Source organism: Cervus elaphus, chromosome 1 (genome assembly GCF_910594005.1).
Source record: "Cervus elaphus chromosome 1, mCerEla1.1, whole genome shotgun sequence".
NCBI lineage: Eukaryota > Metazoa > Chordata > Mammalia > Artiodactyla > Cervidae > Cervus > Cervus elaphus.
In genome coordinates this window covers 29,840,771-29,857,822 of record NC_057815.1, presented here as the reverse complement: position 1 = coordinate 29,857,822, position 17,052 = coordinate 29,840,771, and the positions used below count along the sequence as shown (strand labels likewise).

The 17,052-nt window shown below is 41.3% G+C and overlaps 1 protein-coding gene across 1 annotated transcript in view; it reads left to right on the top strand.

Moving 5' to 3' along the window:
- The window catches only part of LOC122691469 (lysine-specific demethylase 4D-like), a 28,400-nt gene extending 11,647 nt beyond the window's left edge, over positions 1-16,753 (top strand). The window contains exons 3-4 of the mRNA XM_043898007.1: positions 13,854-15,712; positions 16,398-16,753. Coding sequence (XP_043753942.1) covers positions 14,193-15,692 — 1,500 coding nt within the window. The 5' untranslated portion in view covers positions 13,854-14,192 and the 3' untranslated portion in view covers positions 15,693-15,712; positions 16,398-16,753. The remainder of the gene's footprint in view (positions 1-13,853; positions 15,713-16,397) is intronic.
- The last annotated feature ends 299 nt before the right edge of the window (positions 16,754-17,052 follow it).

Here is a 17,052-nt window from a genome sequence, read left to right as displayed (position 1 = left end):
ATATGGTATATTCATAACAATGGAATATTATTCAACCATAAAGAGAAGAAATATGCCTATAATATGAATGAACCTCAAAAACATGCTGAGTGAAACAAGCCAGACACAAAATATCACACATTCCATTTATATGAAATGTCCAGGATAGGTTAATCTACAAAGACAGAAAGTCAATTAGTGGTTTCCTGGAGCTGAGAGGAAATAGGCTGTGACTGCAAATGGGCATGAGGTTTATACATGGAATGGTGGAAAGGTTCTAAAAGTACATTGTGATGATGGCTGCACAGCTCTGTAAATATACCAAAAAAAAATCAATTGTACACTTAAAATGGGTGAAATATTTGTTATGTAAATTACATCTCAATAAAGCTGTTTAAAAAAACCACTTGAAGCAAATATGATAAAATATTAAGATGTCAATTCTGGCTGGTTGGAATGCAGGATTTTACTATATATTCTATTTTCTCTATTTTTACTGTTTCTCAGAAACAAAAAATTAAGACACCATAAGTTCCTAGGCCCCAATTTCAAATGAGATAGATGCATTAATTTACAGTCTTTTGATTATACTCTCACCTTCAGACACTGTCACTTGTCCCCATTCCCTGAGGAAATTACTTAGAACATTCTCAGCAAATCTTACCAGTCATACATAGCAAACCCAACTCTCTAGTGCCTAACTCTTATTTAAATATAAGCCAAGGGTAATTAGATGTATGAGGAGAGCATTTAACATAAAAAAAATAGAAACCAAAACATCCTGCAAGGGTGAATTCAGAGGGAAGCTGACATAATGTAGAGAATAAATGAAACTTAAAAAAAAAACCCTATTAGTATTTCAAAAGAGACAAGAGAGAAATCTGCAGCCATGAAAAATATTGGAAATATAAAAGGAATTCAGAGAACCAAAAGAATTTCTGAAAATTAAAAATAATTGCTAGAAGGCTTGGAAAATAAAAGAACAAAGATGGAAAATAAGAGAAAAATAAGAAAATTAGAGGATCAGCCCAGGAGGTCTCAGATCCAACAAATTATATTTCCAGAGAGAGAAAACTGAAAATATAGTGGAAAGAAAGAAAGATGGAATAAGAAAATTCTCAGCAATGAAAAATTTACATCAGAAGATCTAACACAATAACTGGCAAAAAAAAGGCAACCATATTTTGATGAAATCTCAGAAAATAAGGAGCAAAGAAATAATCATCAAAGTGTTCAAGAAAGATAGGTTACACAAAAAGCATCAGAAAGCAGATTTGTTTTGGATTTTTAGAAGCTGTGATTCAATGGAACATTGTCTCCAGAATCTTGAAAGAAAAAGGTAGAGCACAGACATTTTCAGACATGCAGATTCTGGTAGACAGCTGTTACATTTGTGGCCAGTAACTTTAGAATTCTGTTTTTATATCTGAGGAAATTCACACATTATAACCCCTGCCTTGCCAAGTGGTAAGTCACTTATCCAGTATCTGTTGTAGCAAAGACATAAGCACACGACCCTAGCTCTTCCAATCAGACATTTCTGTGGAAGCCCTCAATTTGAAGAAATGTGTGAAAGTCAGTTTTGCACAAGATGTGACCCTGGAGGAGGATGGTGAGAGACTGAGCTTTCAGATGCAGCAGTGGCATAGGTTTTAGCTAGTGATGTCCCTTGCTCAGGGTCTTTGACCAGAGAAGGTATAGAATACATAGATGGTTGGATAATTTGGGTGTTCCTGGGTGCACAGTTGCCAAACCCTATTCTCTGGTCCTCCTGGAGATTCTGTGAGCTACTTCATAATGTCTAATGATGCTTCCAAGGATGTTCCTGATGGATACTCCACCAACCCAAGAAAATAAACCAGGAAAGAAGACAGATTTGGATGGGGGTGGGGGTAAATTAGGGGATCTCACATAATAAAAAGAACACCCAGAATTTCAGTGAATAGAAACCCCAGGATACAGTCTGTGCAACAGCCTAAAGACTAACCAGTCCAGATTCAAGTAAGCATATGGAGGGCTCCAGGAAGAATATTTCTGAAAAGAGAAATTAGATTTGGTACCTGAAGTGTTTTATGTATTTAGAAAAGATTCACACTACTGGGAATGAATTTGGGGATGAATTAATATGTATAAAACTAGGCAAATGAAATAAGGCATTAATTAACTATAGGATAACATTTTGTACATGAAACGTAGTGCAATCATGGTACACTACATGATTCAGCTGTATCTAAGATTGTGTGGTAAAACTTCAGACTTGATTTAACCAAAATATTGGTTAATAGTTATAACCAATTATATATGAGAGGTTGGGGTAGGGAAAGCCTATGTGTGCTGGGATGGAGCAAAAGAGAACTAGATCCATGTCTTTTATAGTTTATGTCCACAATATCTAAAACTGCAAAGTCTAGAAATACAGGAAATACAAAATACCAGAAACAGCTAAAATATGTAAGAGTAATAAGCCTTTGAGGAGTGGGAATGAGGGATAGAAAGTATATTTGTCAGGATTCTTTATTGCCTGGAGAATTTACCCTTAGGCAAAGGAGGTTGGTTCTGTTTTGAGTTTAGTTTGTTTTTCAGTGGTTTTATGGGATCTCTGGGAGAATTGCAAGAATTAGGATTAAATACTACTCAAGAAATATATTAAAAATTTATTGACAAATCAAAGAAGCCTGTGTCAGAATTAAAATTTGAGTGGCTGTGTCATGGAGATACACGTTCAAGACTTCTGCCTGACTGCCAGATACCGCTGTGATTGCCACAGCATCCATGTAAGAGCAAAGTAAAGAGAGAAGTCTCTGAGGTTAATATTCCCAGGCTCAATTTATTACATGTCACAATGAAATCATTACAAGACATTTAAGTTGCTGATTTCAAGACCAAGTCATTGCCTTTGTCATGATTTAATTTCTGCTGTTTGACTGTATCAGGTTTTTTTTTTTTTTTTTGGATCAGTATTTTTGCCATGCTGTTCATGCCTGACACTTTCCATCATGTGTCATTGTCCTTTATGTCCACACTCCTGGATGTTCCTTACTAGGGAGTCCACATCAAATATTGGCATTTGAGATTAAAAGGGTCCGGGAAAAGGTACCTTTTCATCTTCTCTTTTCCACACAACTTCTCAAGAAGAGAATGTTGAAGCTTGTGGAGCAGAAACATGCAGGTATCTCAGAAAAAGAAGCAAGCACATCTCATAGAAGGGATTTATTACTTAAGTGCCCACTGAAGGTGCAAGCTAGCTTCAAGTAAAACAGTCTGGAGAGTTCCCACATCAACAGTTTGTTTTAAGCACCAAATAAATGGTGCAGGCAAACAGTGCTCATGGAGTGTAGAGGACAGTCTTTACAAGCACCTAGGGTTTGCAGGTTTGGAGCATCCCAGGTGACACTAGTGGTTAAAGAACCCACCCGCCAATGCAGGAGACAAAAGACACAGGGTTGATCCCTGGGTCAGGAAGATCACCTGGAGAAGGGCATGGCAACCCACTCCAGTATTCTTGCTTGGAGAATCCCATGGACAGAGGAGCCTGGCAGGCTACAGTTCATAGGGTCGCACAGAGGTGGACACGGCTGAAGCGATGAGCACGCATGCAGAAGGATCCTTCAAGCAGGAGACTTGTCTGGAAGGCAGGGATCATAATTTAAATAACAGAGAAGAAAGTGGGGCTTCCCTGGTGGCTCAGACAGAGTCCACTTAAATGTGGGAGACTTGTGTTCGATCCCTGGGTTGGGAAGATGCCCTGGAGGAAGGAATGGCAACCCACTCCAGTATTCTTGCCTGGAGAATCCCACGGACAGAGGAGTCTGATGGGCCACAGTCCATGGGTTAGCACAGAGTCGGACACGACTGAGCAACAAACCATTGCATTGAGAGAAGAAAGGGGAGAGCCGAAGTGCATGTATTTGAAGCTGAGAGTTAGTTTTAGGAACTATTGGGAGAGACAGTTGGGAAAATGAGATAAAGATGGTGCTTTAAAAACATTTACTTTGTTTGCTCCAAAACTCCACTGGAGTGACAATAACAGGATCTTTGTTTTGAGAAGTAATAAACAGGGCTTCCCTGGTGGTAAGGAACTCGCCTGCCAATGCAGGAGACATGGGTTTATCCCTGGTCTGGGAAGATCCCGTATGGCCTCGGAGCAACTATAAGCCCTTACGCCACAATTACTGATACCTGCTTACCCTAGAACCCACAACAAGAGAAGCCACTGCAATAAGAAGTCTGTGCACCACAACTAGAAAGTAACCCCTGCTTTCTGCAACGAACGAGCCCACGCAGCACGGAAGACCTGGCACAGCCAAAAATAAAAAACTACAATTATATATGTGTGTGTGTGTATATATATATATGTAATATACAAAGAAAATGGTAAAGGAGATAATGTAGAAGCAAAATTTGAAAACAGTAGGACAAGTAGAAACTGATTTGTCAAACCCTGGAAAGTTGAATCCTAAATTGGCAGTGAAATTCAAGAAGCGACTCAGTTGTCTCTAAGAACCCCAAAGGCACCAGGAATTCATGGTACCTCTCGGTGTGACAGTTAAAATGGGGCTAAGGAGGACTTGTTGGAAGTCTGTCTTAGAAGCAGTTAAGATTCCGCCCCTCCCCCTCCGGGCAGCAGAGTAAACTGCTACTCACCCTGACAGAAAACTAAGCTTCACTGACTAGAGTGGCTGAAAAGGATGTTCTCTGGACTGGGAATTTTGGGGAACCACTGGGAGAATGGCTGTCTAAGGGGAAACCGGTTGATTTACTGGACCTACGCAGTTGGATATTAGAAAATTCAAGACCCATTTTCTTTTTGGTGGGGAAACCAGGCCTGTCCCTTCAGGGGGAAGATTAGAAGATTCTTTACTGTTGAATATCACCAGTTGTAGAGATACCAGCATCAGAGCTTCAGTCAGGAAACAGCCCAGCCAGATAACCATACGGGGAAGTATAAGTCACCAAAACCATCCACAGCTTCTAATAAGTTCCTTGCGCCTTATCCTTATATTTGAGCTTATTACTAAGGATCACCAGACATTTGAGGAAAGCCTTGAACCTGAAAGAAGCCAAAACAAACAAACAGAAAAAGAAGTTTCAAAGAACCAGACTATGTAGGAGGGGAAAGTACCTCCAAAAGTCAATGACATTTCAGTAGTTTCTGAGAGATGAAGTAATGCTCAAAATTCTCCAAGCCAGGCTTCAACAGTACATGAACTGAAAACTTCCAGATGTTCAAGCTGGATTTAGAAAAGGAGAGGAAGCAGAGATCAAATTGCCAACATCCATTGGATCATAGAAAAAACAAGAGAATTCTAGAAAAACATCTACTTCTGCTTCACTGACTATGCTAAAGCCTTTGATGGTATGGATCACAACAAACTGTGGAAAATTCAAGAGATGGGCATATCAAACCACCTTACCTGCCTCCTGAGAAACCTGTATGCAGGCCAAGAAGCAACAGAATGGAACAACAGACTGGTTCAAAATTGGGAAAGCAGTACATCAAGGCTGTATATTGTCACCCTGCTTATTAAGCTTATATGCAGAGTACATCATGTGAAATGCCGGGCTGGATGAAGCACAAGCCAGAATCAAGATTACCAGGAGAAATATCAATAACCTCAGATATGCAGATGATACCACCCTTATGGCAGAAAGTGAGGAGGAACTAAAGATCCTGTTGATGAAAGTGAAAGAGTAGAGTGAAAAAGCTGGCTTAAACTCAACATTCAAAAAACAAAGATCATTGCATCTGGTCCCGTCCCTTCATGGCAAATAGTTGGGGTAAAAATGGAAACAGTGACAGACTTAATTTTCTTGGGCTCAACAATCACAGCAGATGGTGGATGCAGTCATGAAATTAAAAGATGCTTCTTCCTTGGAAGAAAAGCTATGATAAACCTAGACAGCATATTAAAAAGTAGAGACACTGCTTTGCCAACAAAGGTCTGTCTAGTCAAAGCTATGGTTTTTCCAGTAGTCTTGTATGGATATGAGAGCTGGACCATAAAGAAAGCTGAGTGCTGAACAATTGATACTTTTGAACTGTGGTATTGGAGAATAATCTTGAGAGTCCCTTGAACAGCAAGGAGATCAAACCAGTCAATCCTAAAGAAAATCAATCCTGAATATTCATTGGAAAGACTAATGCTGAAACTGAAACTCCAATATTTTGGCCAACTGATGCAAAGAACTGATTCATTTGAAATGACCCTGATGCTGGGAAAGATTGAGGGCAGGAGGAGAAGGGGATGACAGAGGATGAAATGGTTGGATGGCATCACTGACACAATGGGCATGAGTTTGGGCAAACTCCAGGAGGTGATGAAGTACAGGGAAGCCTGGCATGCTGCGGTCCTTGGGGTCACAAAGAGTTGGACAAGATCGAGCGACTGAACTGAACTGAGAGATTAAATAAGTGTACCCATGAAACAAAAACAGGACCTTGGGGACAGTGCGGGTAAGGAAGCTATATACACAGAAAAGAGCTAAGGGAACAGAAATGAGCTGTTGAAAATTAAAAATTTGATAAAAGATATGAAAAAGACAGTAGAAGTAGGTTTGGAAGATAAAGATGAGAAAAAATTTCAGAAGACAGTGATAAAGAGAAAATTGAAAGAAGAAAATACATAAAAATTAGAGGTTGAATCCATGAGGTCTGGTATCCAAATATAGGTGTTAATGTACGGAGGGAATAACTACAGAAAATTTTCAAAGAGGTTACTAAAAAGTTTTCCTAAAACTAATGAACCTGAATTTTGAGATGGAAAAGATCTTAGAACACTGGAACAAGTGAAAGCTCCTGTAAACTAAGAGGAAAAAAGGAAAATACAGCGAACTAAGACAAGGAATCATATTTGCAACTCCCTTACTCTTTATGTCATACTCACAAAATGATAAAATTTAGAAAGAAAAAAACAACACCCGTTAGTATTAAAGGCATAGTTAAAATCAGAAATGGAGTAGCCCTCATAGTCAACGAAAGAGTTTGAAATGCAGTACTTAGATGCAATTTCAAAAACAATAGAATGATCTCTGTTGGTTTCCAAGGCAAACCAATCAATATCACAGTAATCCAAGTCTATGCCCCAACTAGTAATGCTGAAGAAGCTGAAGTTGAATCGTTCTATGAAGACCTATAAGACCTTCTAGAACTAACACCCAAAAAAGATGTCCTTTTCATTATAGGGGACTGGAATGCAAAAGTAGGAACTCAAGAGATACCTGGAGTAACAGGCAAATTTGGCCTTGGAATACAGAATGAAGCAGGGCAAAGGCTAATGGAGTTTTGCCAAGAGAATGCACTGGTCATAGCAAACACCCCCTTCCAACAACACAAGAGAAGACTCTACACATGGACATCACCAGATGGTCAATACCGAAATCGGACTAATTATATTCTTTGCAGCCGAAGATGGAGAAGTTCTATACAATCAGCAAAAACAAGACCAGGAACTGACTGTGGCACAGACCTTTATTGCCAAATTCAGACTTAAATTGAAGAAAGTATGGAAAACCACTATATCATTCAAGTATAACCTAAATCAGATCCCTTATGATTATACAGTGGAAGTGGGAAATAAATTTAAGGGGTGATATCTGGTAGATTGCCTGCAGAACTGTGAATGGAGGTTCTTGACATTGTACAGGAGACAGGGATCAAGACCATCCCCAAGGAAAAGAAAGGCAAAAAGGGAAAATGGTTGTGTGAGGAGGCCTTACAAATAACTGAATAGAAGAGAAGTGAAAGGCAAAGGAGAAAAGGAAAGATATACCCATTTGAATGCAGAGTTCCAAAGAATAGCAAGGAGAAATTAAAAAAAGCCTTCCTCAGTGATCAATGCAAAGAAATAGAGGAAAACAATAAAGTGGGAAAATCTAGAGATCTCTTCAAGAAAATTAGAGATACCAAGGGAACATTTCATGCACAGATGAGCACAATAAAGGACAGAAATGGTATGGACCTAACAGAAGCAGAAGATATTAAGAAGAGGTGGCAAGAATACAGAAAAACTATACAAAAAAGATCTTCATGATTCAGATAATCACAATGGTGTGATCACCAGCCTAGAACCAGACATCCTGGAATCTGAAGTCAAGTGGGCCTTAGAAAGCATCACTATGAACAAAGCTAGTGGAGGTGATGGAATTCCAGGTGAGCTATTTGAAATCCTGAAAGATGATGCTGTGCAAGTGCTGCACTCAATATGCCAGCAAATTTGGAAAACTCAATAGTGGCCACAGGACTGGAAAATGTCAGTTTTCATTCCAATCCCAAAGAAAAGCAATGCCAAAGAATGCTCAAACTACTGCACAATTGCACTCATCTCACACACTAGTAAAGAAATGCTCAAAATTCTCCAAGCGAGGCTTCAACAGTACGTGAATCGTGAATTTCCAGATGTTCAAGGTGGTTTTAGAAAAGGCAGAGGAACCAAAGATCAAATTGCCAACATCTGCTGGATCATCAAAAAAGCAAGAGAGTCCCAGAAAAACATCTACTTAAGCTTTATTGACTATGCCAAAGCCTTTGACTGTGTGGATCACAAGAAACTCTGGAAAATTTTTTGAGATGGGAATACCATACCACCTGACCTGCCTCTTGAGAAATCTGTATGCAGGTCAAGAAGCAACAGTTAGAACTGGACATGGAACAACAGACTGGTTCCAAATTGGGAAAGGAGTACGTCAAGGCTGTATATTGTCACCCTGTTTATTTAACTTATGTGCAGAGTACATCATGAGAAATGCTGGGCTGGATGAAGCACAAGCTGGAATCAAGATTTCCAGGAGAAATATCAATAACCTCAGATATGCAGATGGCACCACCTTATAGCAGAAATTGAAGAACTAAAGAGCCTCTCAATGAAAGTGAAGGAGGAGAGTGAAAAAGTTGGCCAAAGCTCAACATTCAGAAAACTATCTGGTCCCATCACTTCATGGCAAATATATGGGGAAACAGTGGAAACAGAGAGAGACTATTTTTTTGGGCTCCCAAATCACTGCAGATGGTGACTGCAGCCATGAAATTAAAAGATGTTTGCTCTTTGGAAGAAAAGTTATGACCAACCTAGATAGCATATTAAAAAGCAGAGACATTACTTTGCTGACAAAGTTCTATCTAGTCAAAGCTATGGTTTTTCCAGTAGTCATGTATGGATGTGAGAGTTGGACTATAGAGAAAGCCGAGCGCTGAAGAATTGATGCTTTTGAACTGTGGTGTTGGAGAAGACTTGAGAGTCCCTTGGACTGCAAGGAGATTCAACGAGTCCATCCTAAAAGGAAATCAGTCCTGAAAATTCATGGGAAGGACTGATACTGAAGTGCAAACTCCAATATTTTGGCCACCTGATGTGAAGAACTGACTCACTGGAAAAGACCCTGATGCTGGGAAAGATTGAAGGTGGGAGGAGAAGGGGATGTCAGAGGATGAGATGGTTGGATGGCATCACTGACTCAATGGACATGAGTTTGTGCAAGTTCCAGGAGTTGTTGTTGGACAGGGAGGCCTGGTGTGCATGGGGTTGCAAAGAGTTGGACACGACTGAGCGACTTAACTGAAGTGAACGAACATACAAAAAGGGAAAAACTCATAGGGCAATATTTATCTGCCTCAGGATGGGGAAATAACTTTCTAAACTTAAAAGCCATGAAAGGCATTACATAGGAAAAACTCAACTTTTTAATAAGACTGAAATGAATGTCAAAAATCATTTAAAACTAAATGTAAATTTAAGAAATGGCAAACTGGGAAAAAACTATAACTAGATTCAACAAGAGGTTTCATATGTAAGATATTCATATGAGCAGTTTGTAAAATATTCATATACTATGTAAAATATGTGAAATATTCCCATAATATGTAAAATGTTCACATAAGTAGATGAGGCAAAACACTAGAAGCATATTAGAGAAAAATGGGCAAAGTATATGAACCAATGCATATGATAAAATCCAAATGGGGCTAACATTCATTGAAGAAAAAAAGATCAATCTTAGTAGTAATCCAAGAAGTATAATTTAAAACTTGGGCTCCTCTTTTTCACTTACAAATTATTAAAAGATTTTTTTCAGAGCAAAGTTAATAGTAAGGATGTAAAGTGATATCTTTCTGGAAAATTTTGGCAATATGAGTTAAGGATCTTAAAATGTTTAAACTTTGCAATGTGGTAATTCCATTTCTATATGGAGAAAGGTAAGAAGAGAAAGGTTGCAGTGTGTGCCGATGATTTTACTTATTTTTTAAATAAAAATTTTTGGAGTGTGCCCTATGTAAAGTACCAAGATCCTTTGGAAAATATGATGATGATCAAGACATAGACAATGCTCTCAAAATATTTTCCTATGGAAGATAAGACAAGTATAGCAATAACTGTAGAGATTGAGAATACAATTAAGTTAAATATAAATTTTTCTACATCTTGGTTTTTTCCCCCATAAATTGGGGATAATGATAATACCAGTTTTATAGACTAGTTGTGAGGTTTGAATGAGATACTTTACAGACCGTGCTTAATAAAAAGCATGACAAAATGAAGTGCAAATAAAGGTGATGCTTGCTGTTGTAGAAATGATAAATGATGAAAGAGAACTATAGAAAATCAAAGAAGAGATTGTGCTTTGTTGGGAGCAGTAAAGGAAGATGAGGAGTCAAGTTCATCCACTTAGGAAGCAGTGGGATTTAGGGACTGAGAAGTAAGGAGATTTTGGAAGAGAAGTGGGAAGAAGGAGACAGTTTGACATTTAATGTTGTTGTTTTAGTTGCTAAGTCATGTCTGACTCTTTCCACAGCCAAGCTCCCGTGCCTGTGTCCGTGGGATTTCCCAGGCAACAATACTGGAGTGGGTTGCCATTTCCTTCTCCAGGGGAGAAGCCAGGAGTATACTAGCATTGTTTTGAGACACAGCCAGGAATGTGTTTGGAAGAGAGAGAGCAAGGAGTCGGGTAGAAGGGGGTAAGGTCAGGAGGTGATGGTGGGCCAGATCATGTAGGGACTTTTGGACATTCCAAGGATTGGAATGGGGTGGAGTGGGGTGGAGTAAGTGGGGTGGAGTAGGTATGCCTGAAGTTTGAGGATAGGGAAGGCGACATAGAATATTTAGAGGGTGGAAATTAGGGGAGTATAAGAGGATTAGGCATATTAAAAAGCAGAGACATTACCTTGCCAAAAAAGGTCCATCTAGTCAAAGCTATGGTTTTTCCAGTAGTCATGTAGAGATGTGAGAGTTGGACTATAAAGAAAGCTGAGCACCGAAGAATTGATGCTTTTGAACTTTGGTGTTGGAGGAGACTCTTGAGAGTCCCTTGGACTGCAAGGAGATCCAACCAGTCCATCCTAAAGGAGATTAGTCCTGGGCGTTCATTGGAAGGACTGATGTTGAAGCTGAAAGTCCAAGACTCTGGCCACCTTATGTGAAGAACTCATTTGAAAAGACCCTGATTCTGGGAGAGATTGAGGGCAGGAGGAGAAGGGGATGACAGAGGATGAGATGGTTGGATGGCATCACCAACTCAATGGAGATGAGTTTGGGTAAACTCCAGGAGTTGGCGATGGACAGGAAGGCCTGGTGTGCTGCAGTCCATGGGGTCACAAAGAGTTGGACACGACTGAGCGACTGAACTGTACTGAACAAAGAGGATTAGGAAACAGAGAGGGCACTTGAAATTGAGTTAATGAAATAGTTTGCTGATACATCTTTTTTTTTCTTCTAAATTTAATGATATTATTACTTTTGTTTCACTGTTAAGAATGATCCTTGCTATTTTTTTACATTAAAATTCTTTATCTTGCAAACAAGTTTCCCTTGATGCTTTGCAAGTAAGAATTTTTAAATCATGAATGGATGTTGCATTTTATCAAATGCTTTTTTTTTTTGGATACCTACAATATGATGATATGTTTCATTCCCTTTGTTAATATTCTGAATTATACCGTTAGATTTTCTAATGCTGAATCATTCTTGTATTCTATTTAGTCATGATGTATTATTATTTTACTGTATTGCTACAGCATTTCATTGGATAATATTCCATTTTATGCTTTTATCTATGCTTATAAACAAAGATAGCCCATACCTATATTTTCTATTGTCCTTTATTTAATTTTGCTATCAGAGATGATAATAGCCTCATCTGAGTAGCTTTCCACCTTTTTCTATACTCTGAAAAACTTGAATAATAAGAGTGAGCTGTTTCTTGAAAATTTTCTAGATCCACATATAAAATGACTAGATTCACATATGAAATGACCTGGACTTTCAAGGGACATACTTTGAATCAGATCTTTATACTGGGATATTGAAGCTTTCCTGTTTTTCTTGGATCCATTTTGTATATGTTTCCTCCCTAGAAAATTATTTTTCTCTCTTATCTTTGGAAACTTTTGCTGTCATGTTGCTCCTAATATTCTCTTTTGAGATTTAAAAAATTCTCTGCTATTACTAGCTTTGTACCCTATTTCATTCCTAGTAAATTATTTTTTTCTTCTTCCTTTTTAAAAACTTATTTATTTTCTTTTTGGTGGCTCTGGGCCTTCACTGTTGTGTGGGGGCTTTCTCAAGTTGCGGTGCGCCGGCTTCTCTTGGCAGTGGCTTCTCCTCCTCCTGCCGTGGAGCACCAGCTCCAGGCACCTGCTTCGGTGGTTGAAGCAGGCAGGCTCACTAGTTGTGGCTCATGGGCTTAGTCCTCTGAGGCGTGTGCAGTCTTCCCAGACCAGGGATTGAACCCGAGTCCCCTGCATTTACAGGTGGATTCTTATCCATTTTACCACCAGGGAAGTCCCCTTCTTCCTTTTCTCATGCCCAGTTAGTCCCATAATTTGTTGCTCTTATTAATTTCTTCAAAGAATATTTTTGGTCATCAGCTTTCTGTTTTGTATGTGTTATCTCTCATTAATTTCATCTTTATTCTTTGTTATTTTTTCATTCTTCTTTCTCTTTTTTTTAATTTTTAAATATACTTTTTTTAGCTTTTTCTCTCCTCTTTTTTAGCTTCTTCAATTGAATGTTTAGTTCATTTATTTTCAATCACTCTTCCTTTTCCTTTTTGTTATATCTCTGACTCCTTTAATGCTTTTCACCCTAAGCTCTCTTTTTAAATATATTTAACTAATTTAAGTAAAATTTTTAAAAATTTAGTTCACAGAGATCTGTAAAAATCATTATAGCTTGATGAATTATGACAACCATTCTGATAATTGTGTTTACCTATGTTCCAAACAGAACATGTATATTACTCTAGAGACTTCCTCATAACTCCACTCATAACCTCTCTTCTTCACAAAGGTAACCACTATTATGACTTCTAACATAGATTACTTTGCCTCCTTTTTATCTTTGTATAAATGGAAGCATAAAATAGATATTCTTTTGAGCCTAGATAATTAGTTTTATGTTTATAGAATTATGCCTATATTTTCATGTAATTCTTGTTGTATCTTCATTGCTGTATTGTATTACACTGTATGAATATACTACGATGTGTTTATCCATTCTACTGTTGATTGACATTTGGGTTGTTTCCAATGTTTAGTTACTAGAAATAATGTTGTTTTGAACATTCTTGGACTTGACTTTCAGTGCATAGGCATACACATAGCTAGGCATGTGGTAACAGTTGAATCATAGCAAAAGGGTAAACTCAGGACATATAGTACTGTCCAAATTGTTTTTCAAAGTGAGCGTAATGATTTCCATTCTCCTTACTAGAATATAAGAATTTCCATTGTTCCACATCAATACCATTTCTTGTATTGTCAGTCTTGTGAAATTTTAGCCTTTATTTGAGGATGCAATTATATTCCATGATACAGTTTTATTTGTAGTTCTCTATTAACATTTCCAAACATTAGTTTTCAACCTTTCTGTATATATATTTTTTAGGTTTTGTTTTCAATACCACCCTGAAGACACTACATTTGAGATATCTGTCCAGGACTGGGTAATTCAATATACCTCAAGTGGACAGAGCCAAAGGTCAACTGAGGAACATCATAGACTTGCAGGCTCAGCCACCATCAGTCCTGAGCAAAGCTTCTGCCCAGACTGGATTCCGCTGGAGAAGCAGCAGGCCTAAGCAGTACCATCAGCTCACTGTATTAAAGTCCACTGGTCGTTCCTTCTGACTCACAGATCCTCAAACTGTTTTTGAAAAAGTAACATTTTCCAGCATCCTCACCTATCCAGAATATACAGAAAAACTTGGCAGTTTGTTTCTTATTAATGGAAGCTATGAAGTCCAGTTTTGCTCGGAACCCAAGTTGTAGCATAATGATATTTCATCCTACCAAAGAAGAGTTTACTGATTTTGATAAATACATCGCTTACATAGAATCACAAGGGGCCCACCGAGCAGGCTTGGCTAAGATAGTTCCACCCAAGGAATGGAAAGCCAGACAGACCTACGAGGATATCAGTGACATCTTAATAGCCGCTCCGCTGCAGCAGGTGGTCTCTGGGAGGGCAGGTGTGTTTACTCAATACCACAAAAAGAAGAAAGCCATGACCGTGGCAGAGTACCGCAGCTTAGCAAATACTGAAAAATACCAGACTCCATCACACTTAGATTTTGAAGAATTGGAGCGAAAATATTGGAAAACCCGCCTGTACGAGTCCCCGATATACGGCGCGGACATCAGTGGCTCTTTATTTGATGAAACCACGAAGCAGTGGAACCTGGGGCACCTGGGCACCATCCAGGACCTGCTGGAGCAGGAGTGCGGGGTGGTCATCGAGGGCGTCAACACCCCCTACCTGTACTTCGGCATGTGGAAGACCGCCTTCGCCTGGCACACGGAGGACATGGACCTTTACAGCATCAACTTCCTGCACTTCGGGGAGCCCAAGACCTGGTACGCGGTGCCGCCCGAGCACGGCCGGCGCCTGGAACGCCTGGCCGGCGAGCTCTTCCCGGGCAGCTCGCGGGGCTGCGAGGCCTTCCTGCGGCACAAGGCGGCGCTCATCTCGCCCACGGTGCTCCGGGACAACGGCATCCCGTTCGGTCGGGTCACGCAGGAGGCGGGCGAGTTCATGGTCACCTTCCCCTACGGCTACCACTCGGGCTTCAACCACGGCTTCAACTGCGCCGAGGCCATCAACTTCGCCACCCCGCGCTGGGTCGATTACGGCAAAGCGGCCTCGCAGTGCAGCTGCGGCGAGGCGCAGGTGGCCTTCTCCATGGACGCCTTCGTGCGCATCCTGCAGCCCGAGCGCTATGAGCTGTGGAAGCGCGGGCAGGACCGGGCGGTGGTGAACCACGCCGAGCCCGCGGCGCCGGGCGGCCGGGAGCTGAGCGCCTGGAGGGAGGTGCAAACGCTGGGCCCCAAGTACTACCCGCCTCGCCGCACCGCCCGCCCGCGTCAGCCCGTGTCTTCAAGAGTCACCGACCCCAGAGCCCCTGTGCGGGCCGTGTCCCTGCGCCCCTTGCCTGGCCGGGGTTCCTGCTCCGCCTCCCAGTTTGACGCTGTCGCCCGCAGGAGCTCACGAAAGCCCAGCCAGACCTGTCCGCTCTCGCCAGGTCAGTCGGTGGCGCAGTGTCTCCACCCAGTTGGCAGATGTGGTTCTCGTCGTCGTCCTCCGGAAAGGGGCACTCAAGAGCTGACTGCCCCCATCAGAGCTAAGAGGGGCCTCGCTTTAGACCCCAAGGCTCAGGACCTCAAGGCCCAACGCCTGTCTGCAGAGGGACGGATGGACAACCCTGCCCCAACGAGCTCTGGACTCTAGCCTCCTGCTAAGGCCTCCAGGTATGACTGTGGCCCTATCCCATAACCCAGCCTTTGTACCCCAATGCTCTTGGGTGTGGAGGATCCTCAAGAGTGGTCACATTGACATTTCAGAGGGTTGGGTATTTGCAGGTCTTGCATGGGGAGAAGGCAATGGCACCACACTCCAGTACTCTTGCCTGGAAAATCCCATGGATGGAGGAGCCTGGTAGGCTGCAGTCCATGGGGTCGCTAAGAGTTGGAAACGACTGAGCGACTTCACTTTCACTTTTCACTTTCATGCATTGGAGAAGGAGATGGCAACCCACTCCAGTATTCTTGCCTGGAGAATCCCAGGGACGGGGGAGCCTGGTTGGCTACCGTCTATGGGGTCGCACAGAGTCGGACACGACTGAAGCAGCAGCCGCAGCAGTCTTGCCTGGGGGCTTCCCAGGTGGCTAGTGGCACAGAACCCACTTACCAACATAGGAGACCCGGGAGACATGGGGTCGATTCCTAGGTAGGGAAGATGCCTGGAGGGGGGCATAGCAATCCCATGCATGGAGGAGCCTGGTGGGCTAGGATCCATAGGGTTGCAAAGAGTTGGACATGCCCAAAGCGACTGAGCACGCATGCAGTCCCGCATGAGGGTCCCTCCTGTGTTGCTTCTGGAAGTGCTGGGTCCATGGTGTTTACCCAATTCTCCAATGTTTGTTCTTTCTCCCAGAACCTGGAATCGTCAGACACTGCTAACTGTGTCACCAGCTGAGGCTTCATCCACTGGACACTCTAGTGATGCTGTGAACTAGGTCCTGCTGAGGTCACCAGAGCTGATCTACCTCAGATCCCATCCTGTGGGCCAGCTCTGGATGCTGCCTAGCTTCTGAAGAATCCTAGGCTTTGAGTACTCTCCGACTTCTCTCCGTTTCTTCTTCCTACTTCCTTTTCTCCCACCCCCTGCTCCTGCCACACAAAGCTCTTTTGACCAATTAGGTCAGTAGAGGCTCAGATAATATATAATATTTCTGAGTCTTTAATTTATTGAAAAAATGTTCTCTGCCAGTATTTGTTTGCAACTGTTATTAAAGGCAACCAAAAAGTTAACATCTGACTTGATTTCTGGGATTGTTCAATCATTAGAGAGGTGGTAACGCTTTTATGCACTTTTCTGAATAATTATATCAAAACATTTAAAGCAAAACTTCTTTTTATGAGCTTGTTGCATTGTGTGGTATTGATGAATGAGTTGGGGGTTGATTGTTGGGTTCTGGCTGACTGGCTGGGTTGGGAGATTTGGGTTGCAGCCATATCTTAAGGATGACTTGGCGGAAATCACCTAGGAGAGATGAGCCAACATGGGACAAAGAGTGCCAGCTCTCCAC